Source organism: Tubulanus polymorphus, chromosome 10 (genome assembly GCF_964204645.1).
Source record: "Tubulanus polymorphus chromosome 10, tnTubPoly1.2, whole genome shotgun sequence".
In the NCBI taxonomy this organism is placed as follows: Eukaryota; Metazoa; Nemertea; class Palaeonemertea; order Tubulaniformes; family Tubulanidae; genus Tubulanus; species Tubulanus polymorphus.
Genome location: NC_134034.1, coordinates 11,862,032 through 11,887,185, shown reverse-complemented (window position 1 = coordinate 11,887,185; position 25,154 = coordinate 11,862,032). Strand labels below are relative to the sequence as shown.

The 25,154-nt window shown below is 38.4% G+C and overlaps 1 protein-coding gene across 1 annotated transcript; it reads left to right on the top strand.

The window, feature by feature from the left end:
* The first annotated feature begins 9,914 nt into the window (after positions 1 to 9,914).
* LOC141912066 (autophagy-related protein 9A-like) lies at positions 9,915 to 24,046 on the top strand. Its single transcript, XM_074803247.1, has 20 exons — positions 9,915 to 10,049; positions 10,551 to 10,706; positions 11,295 to 11,403; positions 12,084 to 12,227; positions 12,761 to 12,896; positions 13,212 to 13,314; positions 13,632 to 13,731; positions 13,984 to 14,033; positions 14,346 to 14,430; positions 14,509 to 14,608; positions 15,198 to 15,301; positions 15,384 to 15,458; positions 15,812 to 15,921; positions 16,102 to 16,277; positions 17,466 to 17,645; positions 18,204 to 18,287; positions 18,360 to 18,426; positions 19,637 to 19,725; positions 20,684 to 20,954; positions 23,088 to 24,046. Exons 2-20 carry the CDS (start codon positions 10,592 to 10,594, stop codon positions 23,465 to 23,467), a joined length of 2,478 nt encoding a protein of 825 aa, XP_074659348.1. The 5' UTR covers positions 9,915 to 10,049; positions 10,551 to 10,591; the 3' UTR covers positions 23,468 to 24,046.
* Positions 24,047 to 25,154: the final 1,108 nt, after the last annotated feature.

Genomic DNA, 25,154 nt, shown 5'->3' with positions numbered 1-25,154 from the left:
CTGCACCCAGTTCCATAGTTGTATGGCTTTAATTTGACTCTGAACCCGGTTCCACAGTTGTGTAGGTTTTATTAGACTATGGAGTCACTTCCACAGTTGTGTAGGTTTATTTTGATTGTGGACCCAGTGCCACAGTTGTGTAGGTTTCATTTGACTGTGGAACTAGTTGTGTGAGGTAAATTTGATTGAATCTAGTTCCGCAATTGTGTAACTTGACACATAAACTCAGTTCCACGTGAGGATAAGCCCACAATACCACAGTGGCTCTTTGTCCGGTATAGAATTAGAAATTAGAATCAATATTGAATGCCGAGATATCGTTCATGTTACAATGTACAATGTAGTTTCATGTACGCATGTTACGTTTAAATGGTTTTCGGTTTCATTTTTTATGAAAATCGGTAGTATCGTGTCGAGTACATTGTCGCGGATTAGCTCATATTCAGTTAACCATGTTAACTTCCTCAGCGTCTGCCGGGGTGAATATCCCCCCCGGGTTGAATCCCCTCGCCTGCCGGTAATCCTCGACGCGTGGTTGATTAGTAATCTTATATCCCTTTTTATTCATCTCGACGATTAGGAATCCCCGGTAAAATAACGGCGTAAATCCATTGCGCTGACAAATAAACCATCGCAACAGTGTAAACAATAATTCCTTCTTATTATGTTTTATAACAGAGGATGGCCTTCACCTTTCAGGGCTGCCGTGGGTGTTATTTCTAATCTAGAAGCCGATATTTCTTTTAATATAGCGTCGCATTTCGTGCCATTCTGCTCCAAGAAATCAAGGAAGGATGGCCGGCTTACGTTTGATAGTTGTTTAAATCTTGAATATCGATTTTTATTTATCCCAAAATCTTGAATATGGATTTTTAGAAAACATTTTGTACTACTAGCAAACTTGAAATTATGTTGCAACTGTGTTAGCTGACCAGTGTTTGAATGTATGTTAACTGTGGCACTGGGTCTCTCCGAATTTAACCCATAATAACTGCGGTTCTGGGTCCTAATTTTCATCATCTAAGCTTCATTTTCTCGATATAACATAACTCGTAGCTATTGTCTAATGCTTTAGTATACAGCGGGTATTTGACTGAAGTTTATTAACTCAAAACCTGTGAAATCGATGAAATGAAATTCCTCAAAATCTCTGAAGAAATTCCAATTTCGTCACTTTTGGAATGGAATTGATGAATTTGTTGATATAGTTTAGTCAACTACTCGCTGATACTTTCGAGAATAAATAACCTTCTTCGACGTTTTCAACGTTTCATAAAAAATGTAAAATCTAGGATTATGAACTGTAGTAGTCGCGCTTGCATGCCTGGCATCTTTTTTCATATTTTCATCACACATGCCTTCAATGTTGTATGTATAGTAACCGGTACAATTTCGCTCGCAAAAAAAAATATTTTACCTGCAAAATTTTCCACCTTTTCGCAAGGTTGCTTAGTTTGAATTCAACCCTGGCAAGTGAAGATATTTAAAGTAACGAATCGCATGTTTTTGATGTGGAATTTTTCAATGCTTTTTAAACAAATTTGAAAAAAAATGTCCGTTCATATCAATAGAATGTGCTGCTAGAAACCGTGCCATAAAACCGAATTTGGAAGATATTTTTTTTATTCGAAGAAAAAAGAATATTTCTGTAAAAATTAAAATTTAATTTATTCACTGTACTGTTGCTAGATCTGGAAAAATTCCCATATTTTAAGTTTATATAAATGTTTCCTTGAGCTATTAGTTTATTCGACATATCAGCTTTATCCTAATAGTCAACTTTAGGAATACTGGGTTTGGAACATTTTCGGACTTAACATTTCATCCATTACTCCTTATCTTTACTGAGAAGGGTTTCAAATTTGACTTTTCAAGTTCAAATTCGATCATTGATTGTGGCAATTTACTACAGAGTTACGCTAAATTCTCAACAAGCAACAAGCAACTAGCTTCCTAGTCAAATGAGTTATTTGTAAAACTATCTCGTCTCAACTATTTGCCATTGATCATTTATAGAAAGCTCATGTGCGTCGGCTACGAAATCTAACATTCTGTTTGATACTATTTATAAGCAGGATTGAAAACGTTTAATGCGAGTATTGAGATTACTCTTGAAAGCCATTAGCCCCCTCGCCCCGCGGGGGTTTTTCGGGGATGGTGACTGCGTTCTGAAAACCGACGTGGCAGACGAATCTCCTGAGTTCATTCATAAATCAATACAAACGTCATACGCAGGAAATTAGATCGCTTCATCTTCCCGTGCCTGACCTATTCATTATTCATATCAACGCCCCAGACGGCCTGCTTACTGACCCCTTTCAAGTGATGAGAGTGGTTCGCGAAATTACGGGGAGATTAATCTTTCAAGACCCACAACGGTAGTCGATCCGTCGGCTAATTTAGAGAACTTTCATTGCTATCTTGAAGGTATTCTGGACCCGGTTCAGCAGGTTTGGGTTAATAGATTACTGCGGGGCTCGGTCCTACGCCTACGGTGTGTCGATACATAAATCATGAAATTCTTGTTCGGTGGAAAAAATGCTGAGGTAGATCTGAGGGAAGGGTGCAGGGGGTGCACATCCTTTAAAATGTCAAGTTACCCTGAAATTTAATGGGAAAATGAAAAATTTAACTGAACTTAAAAGTTTAAATTCATAGTCTTGTTCTCCGTATTTCTATGAATGTTTTCCTAACTTTCTTTCGGATGCCTTTTCAATTATGATATTCCTTTATTTTGGGGTGCATCCCTACCTAAATCAGATCCTAGATCCGCCCCTGAAATGTCTCGAAAAAATACCTCGGCACATTTCCGTCTGAAGCTGCCTCCATGAATGAAACGTTTGAATCACTTTGGTTTCCCATGTTCTAACGATAGACTGATCTTAGATTGATTAATAGGTTAACATTTCGAATAACAATGAAGAAAATTCCCGTCTACTGTTCTGACGGCATCAGTGAGATCAGTGAGATCAGGAGACGGAGTTGATTTGGACCCAGGTGGAATTTATACCGAATTGAAAAATGATGAAAGACTTACTTTACGACGTATGTTGTCACATCGGCAACATCAGAAAAGTTGTTTTATTCAAAGCATCGATGCTAGTCTTTGAAGCGCATCGCGAGGAAGGTGCCCTCAAGGATTTTTATTTAATTATTCATGTTGAACACGTCATGTTCCTGGTTTCACTCAGTGAGAATGTTTCACTCACTTAGACATCGAGTTCACTAGTTGTCAGTTTTTAGTTTGGCTTTTCAGCAAAAAGTCAAGATCCAGTGTCCTGAAACTGTTCCTGGGGTAAGCGGTCGCTATTGAGACTATTCTGAGGGTAAACTGTTCAAACAAGATCAGCTGATTTTCACACTGTTCTAGGGGTAACCCGTAAGATCAGCTGGTATTCTCACTGTTTAGGGGTAACCCACAAGATCAGCTGGTATTCACACTGTTCTTGGGGTAACCCATAAGATCAGCTGGTATTCACCCTGTTCTAAGGGTAACCCGTAAGATCAGCTGGTATTCACACTGTTCTAGGGGTAACCCGTAAGATCAGCTGGTATTGACCCTGTTCTAGGGGTAACCGGTAAGATCAGCTGGTATTCACACTGTTCTAGGGGTAACCCGTAAGATCAGCTGGTATTCACACTGTTCTAGGGGTAACCCATAAGATCAGCTGGTATTGACCCTGTTCTAGGGGTAACCGGTAAGATCAGCTGGTATTCACACTGTTCTAGGGGTAACCCGTAAGATCAGCTGGTATTCACACTGTTCTAGGGGTAACCAGTAAGATCAGCTGGTATTCATACTGCTCTAGGTGTAACCCGTATGATCAGCTGGTATTCACACTGTTCTAGGGGTAACCCGTATGATCAGCTGGTATTCACACTGTTCTAGGGGTAACCCGTAAGATCAGCTGGTATTCACACTGTTCTAGGGGTAACCCGTAAGATCAGCTGGTATTCACACTGTTCTAGGGGTAACCAGTAAGATCAGCTGGTATTCACACTGTTCTAGGGGTAACCAGTAAGATCAGCTGGTATTCACACTGTTCTAGGGGTAACCCGTAAGATCAGCTGGTATTCACACTGTTCTAGGGGTAACCAGTAAGATCAGCTGGTATTCACACTGTTCTATGGGTAACCAGTAAGATCAGCTGGTATTCACACTGTTCTAGGGGTAACCAGTAAGATCAGCTGGTATTCACACTGTTCTAGGGGTAACCGGTAAGATCAGCTGGTATTCACACTGTTCTAGGGGTAACCAGTAACATCAGCTGGTATTCACCCTGTTTTAGGGGTAACCCGTAACAAACGCTGACTGGGTTGAGCCATCTGAGTTTCTCAAGTATAACTGCAGGGCTGAGTTCGCGCCTGAGTTCACACAGTGAAATGAAAGAGTTAATGATATCCGAGGTCGTTAAACGTGTAATGTAAACATGAGGGACGTTTTATAGGTTTTTATCGGCCCGTATTTCACGAACGTCGACGACAATCTCGCGACATGAAAAATGAATCGTTAATTGCGTTCTCAGTATCCTGTACTACAGGACGCGGTCACTACCTGTTTTACCTAGACATCGAATTATTTTCTATGAAAACAACCGGGTGCTACCTTCGACGCCTCCGATGAAAATGGCTTATGATATAGATTTATGGGTTATAGGGTACATTATTGGCGAGGAAAAACTTACGATGAGTCTCGCAAATATAAGTAGGCGCCAGGCCCGTGCTGAACTTTTTAAAGGGGTACTTCTATTTCGAGAAAAGGGGGACTATCACCATGAAAATGGGGCACTTTCCTATCAAAAAAAAGGATATTAGATTTTAGATATGAACTGCCCGGGTACCTGAATGAATTATCTAAGAATGGATTACTTATCATTTTCCACAAAAAAAAACACGAGAAATTGTATCCAAATTTCGAAAAATCTTGACAAAAATTTTTTGAAGAATATTGCAATATGTTCAAGTGTTTTTCTCATATTTTCTTGCAGCTTTTGACGTATTCTACCGACTTGTATGAGTAGGATAAATCAATGCATGTAATTCAGGACCTGGTTCCGCAGTTGATTGTGGAACTGAGGTCTGTATCGTTATAATACTCCTACTCCTGTTGTACCAATACATATTCACCCGGTAGATATTTAATTGTAAATAGTTGAGACTAGTTCCAGTCTTGTTGAATATCATTAAGAGAAAACCCTGAATACAAATCTAAACAACTATTGTTTTAATGCCCCCACACCCTCAGGGTGTATTTTACACTTAGGCGTTTCAGTCATCTTCAGCGACATTCTAGTGATTCCTTACATTTCGGGTGGAAAGCTCGGAAGATGGGTGGAAGTATTCCACCGGAAACATGAGGAACAAAGCAATATTTGTTGTTCAGATTTGTACTGTGGGTTTTCGCTGAAACATACATATAGACATCATTGCTTTTTTGATTGCATATACATGTATATATGGCATTCATGTTTCACATTTGCATTTATGAAATGAGAACTTCGGGAAAATTGCAATATTTCAATGAAGTTGATATGATTGATGATCGAAAAGAAATTTAATTGAAATTTCATCGGGATCCAGTTCCGCAGTTGTGAGTCGAGCGAGATCTCGCTCATTCAGTAGTCACATTCGACTTTCAATGGGATATCGGCACACGCCAGATGGCGCCGCAATATCTTAGCTTTGTCAATATCCCGTTGTGGAACTGGTTCCACGCTAGCGAACTTGAACCCTGTAAATCGGTAGACTCTGCTCAGGGTGGATGATCCTTCTGGACCATGGATGTGCGTGCAACTTGAGCGCTATAGCTACGTCTTAATTGGATTCAACGGACAATAAACATTTGAGCTAAACAGTTAAATACAAGTTCAATCGATAGGATCCGACTAGAGGGAAGTCTACCGTATACAGATATAGAATTCTATCGCTTGTATTCAATATTCGATATGGAGCCCCAACGGGAGTCTTCCTCGTAGACATATCTACCACCTGTTTATTCCTTATTTACTCAGCTTCATCGACGCATAATATCGACGATGGTAAACATAAGTTTTTCCGGCGGTTCGGAAACCGCCCGGAATTCGCTGTCCGCGCGGCGCACGTTCGTGATCAATATCAAGTGAATCGTAGCCTTCAGGCTGTCGGATTCTCTACTCGTATGACAGACGATTACATCTTCAGATTAATCGTCGATAGCTGAATCTGATGCAATAAATCACTCTTCGTAATGACTGGAAGACCGATATTTATCTCAATGTTTAGAGTTAACAAGTAAAAACCCACTGTTGATATTGAAACGTAAAATCCATAGTTGATATTCAAAGGTGAAATCGATTTTGCTTTCTCTGATAAACTCCAAAACTGTCAGACAATAAACGTTTTGATATCAATCAACTGCAGGTTTAGACTTCGTAATCCTCTACTGACCGTAATTCTCTAAAAGAGGTCTCAGGTTCTAAAAACTGATTCTACAGTTCAGCAGTACAATGAACTGAAGTATTGTACCTAAACTTACCGGAATCGGGGAAACGCTTCCCTGCTGGAATTTACTGAAATCAATCCATAGTTAAACTCACACAACTGTGGAACTGTACTGTCTCATTGTATAAATCTGATTTCAACTGCTTTATATCCTAGAGAACTTAATTTATCACTCTAGTAGATCATATTTTTAATTGATCGTTTGGATCCCAAACGCAGTGAGTGAAGCAGAGTCTACTGTGCTTCGATTTCAAATGTTTTACACGATATTTATATTGAAAATAATTTCTCTTATCTGTCTCGAAACTTGTCTCATTTTCAAACTCATTTTTCCAACGTGTGTGATCTGAGAATTTACTGTATTTTCTCATTGCCGTCGGGCGTTATCAGCTACCCTGGAAATAATTCAATACCTAAGGGCCCTGGGTTTCGGGAACAAATCGATGCTTGTTAAAATTGCGAAAACGCTCAATTACAACTCATCAAATTTGTTCGTCGAAACCTGATGAATCCAGAGGCCTGTTTCAAATGAAGCGAATTGTGATCAGACCTAATTGCTTATTGCTAAACTGTCCTCTCTCAATCTAATGAATTCGCCAATTAAGATTTGTACTTGATTAGTTTCGTGAAGCTGTACCCCTCTAGCAGGTTCTCCTGTACTCTACTATCAGTCTATAGATTATTGGAGAAAAAATATTTTTATCGACGCAATCTGTTGAACTGTTACTAGTCTGTCATTGTTGTTGTAATCGAGTATCAGTTAGCGTCAACCGCAATAATGATCTAGCGTGCTTATTTAACCTTGTTACAAAAACTTCAGGGCCCAGTTCCACAGTTGTGAGTTAGAGTTAACTCTGAGTTAAATCAGTTCATTTTCAATGAGTTAACTCTAGAGTCAAATCTTAACTCACAACTGTGGAACTGGACCCTGGCCACCAGAAAGTCTAACCGATAGTTCGTTATATTGTGAAATTGTTGAAATCATCCTATTTGTGACTCGAAAAACTCGAGTTTGTAATAATCGATTACGAGGTTCCCTTGCAAAACGGTCAGGTTAGAATTGTTACCTAAAACTACAACTGGTCTTTCTTCCTCTGAGCACTTGTTTTTCTATCGCAATAGATTTGTTCGATTTATCAAGCGAAAAAATATTTATATTCTTGTAAAGCGTGAAACTTAAATGATTGAGTTTTTGTTAATGAAAGTTTGTAAATAATTGTCGCTGTGGTAATGATACAGACGTCACGTGACATTGTTTATGATTGTATAATTATGTAGTTCCTCGATGTAATACTGATCGTAGTTGGCAAATAATTTTAAAAATGCTGAAATAATCAATAAAATGTTGCATCATTAGATTTAACAGCAGTTTTTTGTTTGTTTTTCTTTCATCGTTTAGCTACCATTCGTTGCGGTAGGTTAGACTATTGACGAAGTCCGAAATTGCTCTTAAATCGTTCCCTAAATTGGTCTTGGGCTGGTCTTGAATCTGAGCCATGACCCTTGCAACTTGGAATGACCAGCTATTAGAGATTTTCTTAAACGGCTATTAGGACAGGTAGAACCTGACGATGACCCCTAGCGAGACTTCGAAACGCATCGTGTATTTCGATTTTAATTCTTGTTTGATGAAATTCGTATTTTGAATATCTTAATTCCTGTATGCAGTGGGTTTTAAATTTATATTCATTCCACTCTGTACATCACAAGTGTATGCGCTACAAAAATAGATTTCAACTCAACTTGTGCTGTGTATGCGCTACAAAAATAGATTTCAACTCAACTTGTGCTGTGTATGCGCTACAAAAATAGATTTCAACTCAACTTGTGCTGTGTATGCGCTACAAAAATAGATTTCAACTCAACTTGGAGATTAGTTAGGACCCGGTTCCAAAGTCGTGAGATGCAATTTGACTCGGCAGTCGAGTCGTCATTGAAAATAAGGTTATTTCAACTCATCGAAAATTAACTACGGTCAACACGAATCACAACTGCGGATCTGGAGATCTGGGAAAAGAAATCCCCAGACTTGAACCTCTACTGATAGCCTAGTATTCCGCGGTGGCCTCTAATGAAGTATGTCCACTAATACATCTAGATTGGTTACTGTCTTAGCTCGTTACTGCGCCGATATTTGTTTGCCGAAGTCTCGACTCTGGGAAATACGCCGTCCGTTCGACCGTTAATAATCGTCTATCGCTAGCAGACGACTACTGGTGTAATTTACGTGTTCGCGACAACGATTGACATCATAATCATTAACGAAACACTCTTGAGTCCGTGCTGTGGTGATGTACTAATAATGTAAAAATAGATTCCGAAATGTGAGCTAGTGTAGTTTACTTAATGTTTCGACTATAACCTAATAGTCATCTTCCGTGTTTTAATGAAAATATCGAGAGTCCCACATTAAGAATCAGAAATCAGAGTCCGAAATGTTTTCGCTTGAGCTAATACTTAATTCGATGTTTTGACTATATCAGACTTCTTCGGGAATAGTGAAATCCTCAACCCTCTTGTGTAAATGGCATAAGATAACAAGTAGTTCGTTATTATTGGAAATTGTGGTCGTGGCACCTTTGTAATATTGTATTATCATTTCATGTGACCACAGTCTGTGAGATCGAGTTCAGGTCGAGACGGCAAACAAACCTTCCACAGACCACCCATGCGCAGTCTATAGATTGACCAAATAGGTCCGATTTCTATTGTTCTGGTGCAAACCAGTCGATGGCCTGTACGACAAAAGGCCACTTTATTGTTACGTGAAGAAGCTCTGCGGCTCAGTCCTCTACACGGAGATTTCACAATGAAATGGCGGATAGGCATTGCAGTATCTTTTCCTAGGAGATATTTGGGTGATGTAAGGGTATGAAATTTTCCAAGGGAATTTTCTTCAGTTTTTAAAAATCGTGATGCACTTAAATTCTATGAATTCTATTCATTTGTCACATTGGGGACATAAGGCATAAGCTTTTGTCTAACCGGTACGATTCAAAAGGCTCTCCAAAAAATTCCTATCATAAAAAAAGGACAAGTGAGTCAATATTCTGATTGCCGTTTTGATTATACTCTAATAGCAAAATTCAGGGGTCAGTTTAATCAATAGACTGGGGTATAGTGGCATCCTGAACTTGTCAGTTTCGAAGATTAAAATCTTTAAATATGGAAAAATTCCGTGTTTATAGTAAAACTGACATAGCACAAAGATGCATCCAGTCGTCTTTAAGAGTCCCTGCGAGTTTCGTATCGAAACATTCAGAATTGGCGCCACAATTAAATACGTTAACAAATACCTGGGTAATCTGGCCGACCGGGCCGCCAGTACGAACAATTATACCGTCCAGTGCTGCCACCGGTTTGAACAAATAAACCAAATTTGAATTTGATCAGTACCGCCATCTATCGTTAGACTCTAACACCCACAATGCACTGCGTTGTTTTGATCTGTCAGAAATTTTCTAATTTTTTGATGATTTAGGGAAACTGCGACGATATAATTAAAACAGGTCAAATGTGAATGAATGGATTGATTGATGATAAAAAGAGGTTGAGAAAATATCGAACTGGTAATAATTTATTTATGTCGAATTGTCAGATATTTTACTGTTTTTGATTTTCAGTTTCTTTCTTTTCAAAATCAGCTGTTTGCTTAGTCTGTGTTTATTCCGATCAGTTTGAATGTCATTTCGTTAGGTAATGACACAATATCAAGTCGTGTACCTTTTATAGCGTTAATTCTAACAACCATACCTCTGACAATCCTCAATTTACCTCTGTCTGGTTCTTGAATGACTGACATGTTCTTGGACTTTTTTCCCTTTTAAGGAGGTACTTAGTAGTAAACAATCCTAGTTCTCAAACCCATCCCTTCTTATAGTTTTATTTTTCAGGTTCACCAACCCGTATCCAGTTCCACAGTTGTCGCCTGTAAATTTATCATTTTCATACAAAATTTTTTTTTTGTCAGATCAATAACCCAGGGGCCCCAGACCTGTGGAACGCATAGCCTATGCCATGGATGAGACCTACCTACCTAATCTATTCTAATGATTTGATTATTTTTGCAGAGATTTATAGAGAGAGTGGATAGATAAGAGTGGATAGTGAGATGGCGTCTACTAGTGGTTTTGAAACGGGATATCAACCCCTGTCGTCTTATTACGACGATGATACTGAAACTCCACAGTATGAGAACATCATACACATTGTACCTGATAATAAAAGTGAGTTCCACATCAATTCCACAATTCATCCACACAGTTCCACAGTTCAGCGCCCAGTTCTGCAGTTCACATCCATTTCCACTACTTCTGTATATCACACAGTTCCACTGACCTGAACCAGTTCCACAGCTTGACTCATTTCCACAATTCGGGATGTAGTTCCATAGTTCTGAAACCAGTTCCACTGATTAAAACCCAGTTCAGAAGTTATGAAGCCAGTTCCACTGATCTGAACCCAATTCCACAATTCTGAACCCAGGTCCACAGTTCTGAATCCAGTTCAACAGATCTGAATCCAGTTCCACGGTACAGGACCCAGTTCCACAGTTCTGGACCCAGTTCCACAGTTCTGAAACCAGTTCAACACTACAAGACCCAGTTCCACATTCTGTACACAGTTCCACACTACTACACCCAGTTCCACAGCTAGATTAAGTTCCACAGTTCTGGAGCCAGTTATGTACACAGTTCCACACTACTGCTTCCAGTCTCACAGTTCTGAACTCAGTTCCACAGTTCTGAACTCAGTTCCACAGTTCTGAACTCAGTAGTTCCAGTCAGTTCAATCGATGTGTTTTTTGTTTACAGCTCGTTGGAATCATATTGAGAATCTGGATGAGTTCTTCGCTCGCGTTTATCAGTTTCATCAGCGTCACGGGTTTCTGTGTATGGTCATCGAAGATTTATTACAACTTCTGTAAGTTAGTTTTTAAAACATCCTCAAATACACCTAATCACAGCGCAAGCATCAACCTACAGCCTACAACTACACCAGAGTGACTCTGTGTGAAGTGTGGACAGTGAGTTTTTGAAAGTGCGCTGATAAAATGTCTAATGTTTGGTGCTTATAGTTCATTTTCAATTAAAAATGTCTCAGGTGAAGTACTGAACACATGTGAAGTGTGGATGATCAGTTGTTGAAAGTATCCTGATAACTTAACTGATGTCTGGTGTTTGTAGTTCATTTTCAATTGAAAATGTCTCGGGTGAAGTACTGAACACGTGTGAAGTGTGGATGATCAGATTTTGAAAGTGTTCTGATGAAGTTAGTTCATTTTCAATTAAAAGATTGAAGCGTTGACAATCAAAATAGGAAGTATGAATGTGTGAGAGTGTGCAGCAGGGTCCACAGGCTAAAGGTTACACACAGGCAGTCAGTAACCTGTCTGTGGTTTAATTTCACGATCGGATACTTAAGTCCATCCGATGATAAGATAAAAAGCCCACTATTTACAAATTAGAAGAAATCTAAAATCCATCCGATTATGAAAGCTTACCACCGACGATTAGGTACGCAGGAAGGCCTAACTCACTAAAGGGTTACATGATGCAGATTGACACGTTTATGTCTCTCTTTCTCTCTGTTGTTATTTGTAGACAGTTTGTGTTCGTCGTCGTGTTCTCAGTTTATCTCATCGAATGCGTCGATTACAACGTTTTATTCGCCAACGTCATTTTCAACTCGACTCACAAAGTCACCATCCCGGAAACTGTGATACCTTTCAATCAATGCGTACGAGGGTAAGTTTAATATATTGCTCGTTTCGTCGATTAGATACACCGCTTATTTACATAATCATCGACTGAATAATCATCGACTAATACGTTGTTGATGAGGACTATCCTGTTAGATGGTGTGTATATCAATAGGACTACTCAATCAAAATTTAGTTCACTTTAGCCTCCTACATCGGGAACTTAGGCAAATGAAGACCTTCTGATAAACTCAGATTCATCTTCATTGTTCATATATCGTACAATATATTGATTCATCATGTATAGAATTAAGGAAATTGTGGCTAGATTTTATTTGAATTGGGCATGAAATCGGGCGTCGTTTTGTCTTAATTTAAACTGGTGACGCGTAGTGGATCCTCACTCGCCACAAGTGGAATCGTCCATTGCCGCAGTAGTTGATGTCCTACTGCACACTAGCAACACCTGGCAGATCCTAGCCTGCCACTAGTTGAAACCTCTACTGCTAAAGTAGTTGTCACAAGCGGGCTCCTCGTTCGCCGCAGTCAAACTTACGATCGTCTTCTTTTTCTCTGCAGATTTAATCCGATGATTGTAATCTGTTTGTTAATTGCATTGGTGTTCTGGATTCTACGCGTGATTAAAGTCATCTACAACATATTTAAATACTGCGAGATCAGGGCTTTCTACTTATATGCATTAAAAATCTCAGCCGTAAGTATCAGGAAAGAACATGATTATTTTCGGCTATTTAAAATATGACTTGTCTCCATAAAATCCATCTACGACATCATCAAATTACCAAGTTAATTGATATACTGGTAGATCCCTTGAGATAATATGGCCGACTCCATTTATCTCCCTATGACATCATCAATTGACACTTATAGATACTAACCGAAGTGATGACAGTCTCCATAAAAGATTAAGAAGCATCTTAAGGCACTGGTCAATTTGATGATGTCATAGTGTTATGTATGGTAGTAGCCATGTTTGTGAGGGGGTTATATATGTTGTAATGAATTGCAGGCTGATTTAAGTAACATGACGTGGCATGAAGTTCAATATCGTCTGCTCGAGGTACAGAAAGAACAACAAATGTGTATACATAAACAAGAACTCAGTGGATTAGGTAAGTTTCATAACCCGGCCACCAGGCGGCTCTCAGCGTTCTTCAGGCCTGGGTGATGTAATGTTTCAGAATTTTAGTTCCACGGTTTACGGTCCGACTTAAACGATATATCAGTCATCTACCCGTGGGAAGCAGTAACCTCCTAACAACTCGACTTGGGAGTCATCTATCAGGTCAGGTATCCATTTACTCCTGAAGAGAGGTAATGAGGATAAGTGTCTGGCCCGGGGACACTACGGGATTCGAGCCCCTGTCCTTGCTTCTCTGAGTCAGATTTTTCAATCGTTGATATTTTTTCGCCATTCGTTTTGTTTCAGATATTTATCACCGTATTTTGAGATTTAAGAATTATATGATCGCGATGGTGAACAAATCGGTTTTACCGTTTAAATTCGACCTACCGTTTATAGGAGAATAGTAAGTACATGTATAACCACTCCCTGAGTCCGCGTTGTGAAGATGATACGAGATCCTGAAATGTTTCCTTAAGCTAAGTGTATTTGACGTATTGTTAATATCCTAATAGTCATCTTCAGGAATACTGTATTCCTGGAGATGAATCTCAGGATACAGTCGAAATGTTGAATAAGCTACCGGCTGAAGGAAACATTTCAGACTCTTGACTTTCAATCGGTTTTCACAGAGTTTGTCTTCGCGATATTCTTGCAGCACTTTCCTCAGTCAAGGGCTGAAATATAACCTGGAAATGATACTTTTTTGTAAGTACCGAAATTTAGTCATCTATCGTGAATTAAAAGGTTCTTTACTAAAACATTGATAAAACGAGTCGAGCGTACGTCATCCGTGTACAATAAATATACATGTGAAATCAAACAATTATTCAGTCAAAGATTTAAAGTTGTTGAGTAAAGGGTTTATATATTTGGAGCAACGTTTCGGTAGCCATCATCAGTACACTTGATGATGGCTAGTAGTCTAAACGTTGCTCAAATATATAAACTCTTCTATTCAAGAGTTCTCTTTTTGTCTGAATTATTGTGGGATCTAGCATGATCGAATATTTATTGCAGGGGGTCCGTGGTCTCCGTTCCAAAATTACTGGCATTTAAAAGACGATTTCAAAAATATTCACAAACGAAAAGAACTAGCAGAACAGTAAGTCTTCACCTGTAGAGGATTTATCGATTGTCGTTTCAGTGAATTGACATTCTCGACGATATTGATATTTTTCAGGTTATCGAAACATATTTTGTGGGTTGGAATTGCTAATTTTATATTTTGTCCGATTATATTTCTGTGGACGATATTGTATTCGTTCTTCCAGTATGCAGAGGTAAGAGTTTATCCCGTTTAGTAATAGGGCGGCTGGGTTAGGGTAGTTTTACTCAATTCCTGAGAGGATAAGTCTGATACAGGGTTCTTACTGATCAGGGAATTCCGGATTTATTTCTCCCTGCAGAGAAAATCAGGGAATTTCTTGTGTCATGTTCTTGCATGCGATGAGTGTCACAAGGATACTCTTGATCCCTCACTGAGGATATCTTATAATGCAATCAGGGAATTTGAATTTTTGGTGTCATGTTGTTCTTGCTGGTGATGAGTGAGTGGCACAAGGAACAGATTCTTGATAAGAAACTGCCCTCACTGAGGATACGTTATAATTTGATCAGGGAATTTGAATTTTTGGTGTCTTGTTGTTTTTGCCAGTGACGAATGACACAATGAACCTCTTGATAAGAAACAGCCCTCACTGAGGATGTCTTATGATTTAATCAGGGAATTTATGGTCAAGGGTCAGGGAAATATGAGGGAATTTAGGATTCCCTGATCTGTAAGAACCCTGCTAATAGGAGGATGCTAATAGTTCAGAATCAAATTCTGTAGAATTTATGTCTGATTTTCATGGTTTTGTTTTTTTCCAGTTAATTAAAAGATCTCCGAGTAGTTTAGGAATGCGAAGGTGGTCTCATTATTCGAGACTTTATCTGCGTCATTTTAACGAATTAGATCATGAGTTCAATGCCAGGTTAGTTCGGAAAGGTCGTCGGTAATTACCGGTAGTTTTACTGATTCGTAGAAGTCATGAATGATTGTTGGCGTATTTTCAGATTAAGTCGGGGTTATCAACCAGCAACGAGATTCATGAATATATTTATTTCTCCGTTACTTGTAGTGTTTGCAAAGTAAGTCGATGATTTTAATTATTCGGAAATCTGATTCAGGCGGGAGGTTGGAGAACAGGTCAATCAGTGAGACTAGCCAGTCAATCAGTGAGACTAGTTGGTGGTGGTCAGTAACTGAACTAGTAGTGGTCAGTAACTGAACTAGTGGTCAGTCACTGAAGCAGTAGTGGTCAGTAACTGAACTTTTAGTGGTCAGTCACTGAACTCTTAGTGGTCAGTCACTGAAGTAGTGGTCAGTAACTGAAGCAGTAGTGGTCAGTAACTGAAGCAGTAGTGGTCAGTCACTGAACTAGTAGTGGTCAGTAACTGAACTAGTAGTTCTCAGTAACTGATATCTGTTAATTCATTTACAGGAATGTGGTATTTTTTGCTGGTTCAGTACTCGCTATATTAATCATTCTCACTGTTATTGATGAAGATGTTTTGGCCGTATCTCATATGTTAACCACTATGACCATATTAGGTAAGAAATTGTACTCCGAAGATTTAAAGATGAATGTTTAATTTCTACTCCAATAGCTACGTGGTAGTTCGATGATGGCATAAGGAGACAGACATTTCTGAAAATGGATTGTTTGTTTATGTCATTCGATAGAAGCGACCATTATATGGTGTTTATCAGTTTAGCGGTATTTTTTTCCAGGTGTCGTCGTGACGATCAGTCGCAGTTTAATCCCCGATGAACACATGATATTTTGCCCGGAAGCGTTGCTAATGACGACCCTCGCTCAGATTCACTATATGCCCGACTCGTGGAAGGGTAACGCTCACACGTACCGCGTCAGAGATGAATTCTCACAATTATTTCAATATAAAATCGTAAGTTTTTTCGTTTGAAAGAAATCGTTGATTAGAAAATAATACGAAAACATAAAAACTAAAAGTAAATTCATGATTTTCATGAGTTTAATTGCTGTAACACTTCATACAACCCAGTGCTATTCAGCTATTCTTACTGTCGATTACTGATTAATTTGAACAGAAATATGAAAGATGTTACTGAGGGTCTTACTGTCGATTACTGATTAATTTGAACAGAAATATGAAAGATGTTACTGAGGGTCTTACTGTCGATTACTGATTAATTTGAACAGAAATATGAAAGATGTTACTGAGGGTCTTACTGTCGATTACTGATTAATTTGAACAGAAATATGAAAGATGTTACTGAGGGTCTTACTGTTGATTACTGATTAATTTGAACAGAAATATATAAGATGTTACTGAGGGTCTTACTGTTGATTACTGATTAACTTTGAACAGAAATATGAAAGATGTTACTGAGGGTCTTACTGTTGATTACTAATAAATTTGAACAGAAATATAAAAGATGTTACTGAGGGTCTTACTGTTGATTACTGATTAATTTGAACAGAAATATAAAAGATGTTACTGAGGGTCTTACTGTTGATTACTGATTAATTTGAACAGAAATATGAAAGATGTTACTGAGGGTCTTACTGTTGATTACTAATAAATTTGAACAGAAATATAAAAGATGTTACTGAGGGTCTTACTGTTGATTACTGATTAATTTGAACAGAAATATAAAAGATGTTACTGAGGGTCTTACTGTTGATTACTGATTCATTTGAACAGAAATATAAAAGATGTTACTGAGGGTCTTACTGTTGATTACTGATTAATTTGAACAGAAATATGAAAGATGTTACTGAGGGTCTTACTGTTGATTACTGATTCATTTGAACAGAAATATAAAAGATGTTACTGAGGGTCTTACTGTTGATTACTGATTCATTTGAGCAGAAATATGAAAGATGTTACCGAGGGTCTTACTGTTGATTACTAATAAATTTGAACATTTTCTTTCATATTTCAATGAAATGTTACTGAAGAAAAATTAAATTTGTTACTGATAGCACTTTTCAGAGGTTGGGACTCTTATCTATCATTCTTAGTTTGAGACTTTCATCTTTCTTCACGACGCGGACCTGGAGTGTTAAATCAACGGTTATGATAATGATGTTTATATCGTTATATTTTCAGACGTGTATCCTCGAGGAGTTATTAAGTCCTCTGATTACGCCGTTCATTCTGTGTTTCTCGTTGCGACACCGAACTCTCGACGTTATCGATTTCTTTCGTAATTTCACCGTGGAAGTCGTCGGAGTCGGCGACGTCTGCTCGTTCGCTCAGATGGACGTCAGAAAACACGGCAATCGGCAGGTAATGCTAAAAACGCGGCCTCGGTTAACATCTGATTTGGTAAACCCATCTGATTTGGTCAACAAAGAAAATTGGTGCATTTCATTGCAGTAGTACATTGCCTTTTTGGACATCAAATGCCCTTATGGGACTTTGAAATTGGCCTCTTGATCTGCCCCTGAAAGCAATATGTAGTCCTATACTATGAACTCTTAAGTGATGGAATTCTAGGTGCAGTTGTATGAGTGAGATCCAGAATCAAACTACACTTCTTACTGTGGAATTGAAATCGATAATCCTTATTTTCCCTATTATTCTTGACTCGACCTGGGGCCAATCGCTGAATATTTGGTTCATGATAGATATCTTATCGGCGGATAAATAGCATAGTAACAATGCAACTTTAATTGTCACTACATCAATCCACTGGTTAACTCTTGAGCAACTCTTGAGCAACTGCAGCCCCTGGTTGTTTTTGATAAGTAACCGGGACCATTTTTAGACTATTTGAAAGAGTCGCAATGGAACTGGATGTTGAGGAATGCGTGAAGATGAATCTGTATTTTGTTTTATATTCAGTGGGTTGATGAAGATTTAACTAACGCTAATCACTACCAGCAGGCGGAGAACGGTAAAACTGAATTATCACTGATGCATTTTACTGTAAGTATCAGATATTCATCTCAGTGAGTTTCTCTCGTTCGATCGTTGACTTTTCCTATTTGTTGTTTATAGTTGACGAACCCTGAATGGAAACCGCCTCAAGACTGTAGTCTGTTTATTCACAATGTTAAACAGCAAGGTATGTAGCAGGGGTTCACACAGGGGGAGGGGGATCGGGTCTGTACATGAGTAGGGGGAGAGGGTCTGTACATGGGGAGGGGGAGAGGGTCTGTATGGGGGAAGGGTGAGAGAGGGTCTGTACATGGGGAGGGGGAGAGAGGGTCTGTACATGGGGAGGGGAGAGGGTCTGTACGGGGGAAGGGGGTCTGTACGGGAGAGAGAAGGTCTACATCAGGGAGGAAAAGACATAAAATTGGAACCTACAGGCCATGAGGTTAGGCGGTCGGAGAGAGAGGTATAATAGGAGTCTACTGGGTCTGTACAAGGGTATGGAGCCTGTAGACTCTTAGCTTGAATATAAAGAACAATTAGTCTAAGGTGAAAAGGATAGAGAGCCTACATGTTGAGAGGATAGTGGATATATACAGGAGTAGGGTCTGCATAGGGAGAGGGGGCTCTAGAATAAGAAAGGCGGTAAAATGAAAATTCAGGGGAATTTGCGCACAATATGATAATGAATGGATGATCCTGCCTCGCGAGTATAAAATACAACAGTTGGTAGAATAGTTATCCGGTTAAATTTTTCCCGATTCCAAAAATATACCGCTTCGAATCGATTATTTCGTCGGCCAGATTGAATTGTCATTTCGTAGATATTCGATGATTACTGCTGTAATTTACAGCATTGTTTTTATCCACGTTTTAGACGAGTATGATTTTAATTACCCTGTTGAGCTGCACACGTGCGCGTGACACCTTGAACTAATTGTTCTTTATATTCAACCCAGGCATCTCCTGTGTCAGTTTCAAAAAATCATGGTATGCATATTCGCGCCTGTGACCGCATTTAGATCGGGATCATCCAAAAATTCCTAATCCTGATTAGCCCGATTTCGAGCTTGAATTATCTCTTGGAAATAGACCTAGGGTTCTGATGAATTTTTTAAGATGAAAACAAATGATTTTGCGCTGTAAAACGTTTCATCAATTGAGGTCTAGATGCATATGGTGTTCTATTTCTACTCTCACTGTCAAGTTAAATGTTAATTTGTTTATTTGTCTTAATGTTTTTAACAAATTGACAATTATTCGTATTGTTAATGTCGAGTATTTCATTTATTTTCTCATTTTATGTTAAGTGCAGATATTACCCTGTAGATATTAAGTAAATAGATTATCATTATTATCATTATTAATCTTCTTTTTTTGATGATTGTAATTTTTTTCAGCTCAAAGAGATGCGTCTAATACGTTGGGTCCTTTACAAGAGAACGCATTGTTTAATTCTATTAATACATTGTCTTCCAACGGTCCAGGGGTAAGTCTGCAGTAGTACAGCCAGTACACACTTCCACAGGGTTTGGGCCACTACGAAGTCAATAAATAAGCACCCACGATGGATGACTCACAGCTGCCATTTCTTCCTGATTTTCAGTATTTGTAACTAATCTATAGTGAGAAATACCGATTTGATTTGTTTGATGCAAATATGAAACATATGAAAGACGTTACTGAGGGTCTTAACCCCCTTGATTACTGATAGATTTGAACGGAAATATGAAAGATGTTACTGAGGGTCTTACTGTTGATTACTGATTAATTTGAACAGAAATATGAAAGATGTTACTGAGGGGGTCTTACTGTTGATTACTGATTAATTTGAACAGAAATATGAAAGATGTTACTGAGGGTCTTACTGTTGATTACTGATTAATTTGAACAGAAATATGAAAGATGTTACTGAGGGTCTTACTGTTGATTACTGATTAATTTGAACAGAAATATGAAAGATGTTAGTGAGGGTCTTACTGTTGATTACTGATTAATTTGAACAGAAATATGAAAGATGTTAGTGAGGGTCTTACTGTTGATTACTGATTAATTTGAACAGAAATATGAAAGATGTTACTGAGGGGGTCTTACTGTTGATTACTGATTAATTTGAACAGAAATATGAAAGATGTTACTGAGGGTCTTACTGTTGATTACTGATTCATTTGAACAGAAATATGAAAGATGTTAGCGAGGGTCTTACTGTTGATTACTGATTAATTTGAACAGAAATATGAAAGATGTTACTGAGGGTCTTACTGTTGATTACTGATTCATTTGAACAGAAATACGAAAGATGTTAGTGAGGGTCTTACCCCCATTGATTACTGATTAATTTGAACATTTTCTTAAATATTTCAAAGAAATGTCACTGAAAAAATTCTGCATTTTACTGATAGAACTTTTCAGAGGTTGAGTCTTTGTTACGTATTGTGTATTTTCAGTATTCTAGTATGATGTCAAGTATAGTAAATCCGAGTCTATTAAGAATGAACGTGCCCGGCTCGGAGGTGCCCGTTAATCAGCGCAGTCAATACCCGTTACGCGGAGCCATTTCTAACACTGAGGGACCAATCACCGGCACCGATAACGGACTAGTTACTAGTATCCATAGTAACCATCATCTCGACCTATCGCCGATAGGTGGTGGTCAGACTCCTAGTCTCGTAGGTCTAACCACTTCCTGCATATCTCCTAGACAAAACTACGAAGAAGGTTTGTATAAAAATTGATATTTCTTTCTATTGCAAATTTTTTTATTGTATGTTTTAAACAGGGTCCCTACGACCCCTTGAATACTTTGAAAACTCCTTCAAAACGGAAAATGCTTTTTAAGGTGCTTGAAACTCTTTTAATTGAGCAAAATACCAGAAACTCCTTTAAAACTCTTTTAATTTGAGAAATAGGCGATTAGAAAGTTCTGTCTAGTTTGTAGTTGTACAGTTAACTACTGAATTTATATCTGGACCGGAGTTTTACATTCACCGTCAAACGTAAACAAAAATATATTAAACAATATTTATTCATTGGTGTTGAATATGTGAATGAAACCGACGCTCACAGCCTATTCACTCCCTATTCACTCCCTATTCACGTGCGTCAGCTGGCGTATAACCGATAATTAGATGTCGGCGGCAGAACGAGAATCTGAGATTGATTTTCTCCGCGCGTGTTTTGTAAAACTTCAACATATGCCGAATATCGACGTGTAGTGTGTATATATATATATATATATATATATATATATAGAATTACGCCAGTGATGTTTAGACTGCGTTCTCGAAATGTTTGATAAATCAGGAAGTAAACTTTTTAATTGCACGTACGCGCGGCGCGATTAGCGCATCGAGGAACGTTGTTTTCGCAAACCGGTATTCGGACAAGTCTTGTCTTGTATTAGGGCTATCTAAAAGTGTGTTTAACTTTCCGTTTTAGAGCCGGCTTGGTTAGACCTCGTGTAACACTTCAGTTGCGGTTGTAGGAATTGATTCTTAACTGAAATCTGTTAATAATTAAAATAATAAATAATAAACAGTCAGGCATTTGTTATTTCTGAAGTCTAATAGCTAAGGCCATGTAAACTTTAATACAGGATGCATTTCCACGGCTGTGGGTTAGAGCAGACTTTTGAGTAAAATTTTTTAATTCATTTTCAATGAGATGAATATAAAATCGTAACTGTGGTTGAACTACTGGGTCCAGTAGACTCCGGTCGACTTTGATGTTTTGGGATTATGAAAATTCAAGAGTGATGTCTGAGTTGTATGGTTCATATATAGATAGGGTTAAAACATCCCTGTTAAACAACTATTTTGGAATTGTTTGGATCAGACTTTAGATGTCAGAGAGAAGACTTTAGACTGTTTCGGTTCTTGTCTTTTGATACTGCAGTGTAGTAAAAATGCTAGATTGAAGGAAAGAAAATATGCCCGCCTCCGTAAAATCCCCATATGACGTCATCAAATTACGTAGTGATGCAATAATCAATACACCATTCCAATACTAATGCATAAAATATCTCAATGTCGTCATCATCAAACAACTATCTGCATCTTAAAGTTAAGATATCGAATCACTAGATATGTACCCGGTAATTCGATGATGTCATTGGGAGACTTTTAGAGGTAGACATCCGATCGTAGTATTTTGGGCACCGATGACAGGTGTGATTCAATTAAATCAAAGCCTATGGAACAAATGCAACGTACAAATACAGTAGTTAGTGTTTTTAAAGTAAATTTGATAGAAAGTGCAATTCAGTCAGCTTTACATGGCTTACATAATGAGGCGTAGTATTTGAATAGTTTCCCAGGTCAGTCATTTTGAGTCAATATTGAACGCGCGTGTATTGATGATCGAGTCAATATGAGTCTCGGTGTCTTTAACACCTGCTCGACTTTTATATAACTCTGGTCAACATCTGTCATCGTCGTCGCGAAACCGACTACGGTCGCTTTCACGAAACGGAATTGTTTTAGATTTCCGCTGATTAAAAAGAAAAGAGTTGAAAAACTTCAATTTGAAACTCGACCCTGTACATATGCTCACAATGTCGTCTTTCCCCTTGACGAATTGTATGCAATTCTAAGAAAGTAAGTTGGTTAAAAGTTTGTTGAAGTTACCTGGTGGTCAGATACCATAATAACAAAGCAATTTTAATGGTACTATGGTATTTATCCAAATTGATGTAACTTTGCGACAACTGATCAACTGACCGATGAATCACGAAATAACATTTATTGAAATGGATTCTGTTGACTCTTCATTAGTTCGATCATCTACAGAATGATTTCAGCGCCATCTTTATCTCGACTGTCAAATCAGTAATTGTTATTTTTCCAATTTTAGGCACTCTGGAATTGATGTCGGCCGAAATGAGTTTGAGCGCCCTCTATCTTCACGAGATTCACCATCAACGCGTCGTTCAATCGTCGTATCACGAGGTCGAAGATCAACGCGCGCGGTTACTGTGGCAACAGCATCAGCAGCAGCATCAGCAGCATCAGAGCGCTGGTCCAGCTGTCGTCGCTTTACCCAGCATCGGAGAGGAGGATGACACGCGGTTACTGGGAGACAGTTACCACAGTTACCACAGCGACGACAGTAGCTCGGACAACGAAGCTCCGCCCTCGAGTTTCCCGACTCCGCCCCCTCGACCGTTGTCTCCTCAAGATATAGAACTACAACCTATCAATCAAACTTCGGCGACCGGTTATAGGCGCAGTTGATCAATCAATGAAATTTGATTGATCGATTGATTTGTGTAGCCATTTCTATTGTATAGAATAAATCACTTGATGAACTGATGATGTCATAGGGTGATTCATTGAAACAACCATCTTTTCTAGAAGTGTCTGTAGTTCAAATCACATGAACTAATGATGTCATAGGGTGGTTTATTGAAACAACCTTCTTTTCTAGACTGTCTGTAGTTCAAATCGCTTGAACTAATGATGTCATAGGGTGGTTTATTGAAACAACCTTCTTTTCTAGACTGTCTGTAGTTCAAATCACTTGAACTTATGATGTCATAGGGTGATTTATGGAGCCGACAGTCATTTCACGAACAAACGGTCTATGAATTGTTCGTTTAGGGAGAGAGGGATGTTTGCTTTCAATGTGTATTGTATGTATCAGTGTATCACAGTTAAACATATGTTCCTCAACAGTTTGAAACGTGAACTAGTATTGAATTTGCACTGAACACGAAACAAAGTGTGTTGTTTTTAATAATTGAAAATTCAATATTTATGCATTTTCAGATAAAACATCTGAACGAGAGGGAGAAAGAGAGAGAGAGGGAGAGAGAGAGAGAGGGTGGAGAGGGTGGGTCTTGTTTCAGAAGTGCTAAGTAAAGTGCAACCTGCTTGTTTGTAGAATTCACCCTCTTTAATAGCCTCTTTTTACTCAATTTTTGTTATGAGATCATCAAAATCTTTTTAACAGTGAAACTTAATTCGTCACAATCGTGACACTCATTGCGTTGATGACTTATGTGATGACTTACACTTAGTAGATTGAATTTGAAATACAAATTGATATTAAAAAATAGAGGAAACTTAAGTGTTGTGTGACGAAGACTTATCCAAATAACGTCTTAGTTCGACCGTATTCATAAAACTATTTGTAAATGGTCAAAATGAATTCAGCTGACCCCCACGTATTCAATACCTCAAATATAACCATCTCTAAGTCAGTGAAATGTAAATATCCGGATGTTTTCAATGTTAGCCCGTGTAAATGTTTCTACAGAAAAAGTCCTTTATAATGCTGCCGTTAGGATTGATGCCAAATATGGGAGTCATTCATTTATTACGTACGCATTTGAGGAGGGCTCAAGTACAATTGTATGCTGTAATACTTAACCCTTTCAGTGCTGACTAATTAATACCCTATAGTGCTGGAGATAATTTGAAAATTCTAAAAAATTCCACCCTAGTGTGTTGAACAACGGGAATACCACTATAGTGCGTCTACACCGCGGCGCGGTGTATCGTTAGTTACTAGTATTTTACTATGTTTGACACGTGCTGCCATTTTTCATGAGGGATAATTACTAATTACATCAATACACCGCGTTGCGATGTACTCGCAAAATCTATCACTGATTTATACACCACACTGCGGTGTAGACGCGCTGAAAGGGTTAAAAATCAAATTAAACGCGTACCTAATAAATGAATGATCCCATGGCATCGTAACGAATTTGGCAGCGGAATAAAAAATGATATTTTCATTGAAAAATGTTTGTAAAATGGTGCTTCGCCTCTGCGTGTATATATAAACCAAAATAACATGTATTATCATTAACGATGATGAATTCTGCTGCTGTATGATGTTAATTAACTTTTGATTTGGGAATTTTTTCCCTAGATTTCGCCGCCAAATATACCGTAGCTATCGTCGATGTTGACT

Bases quoted from the DNA above. Each gene is read 5' to 3' on its own strand.
- LOC141912066 (XM_074803247.1), top strand. From the start codon at position 10,592: ATGGCGTCTACTAGTGGTTTTGAAACGGGATATCAACCCCTGTCGTCT. The intron at 18,288-18,359 runs GTAAGTATCAGA...TGTTGTTTATAG, and splicing joins TATCACTGATGCATTTTACT to TTGACGAACCCTGAATGGAA. The intron at 18,427-19,636 runs GTATGTAGCAGG...AATTTTTTTCAG, and splicing joins TCACAATGTTAAACAGCAAG to CTCAAAGAGATGCGTCTAAT.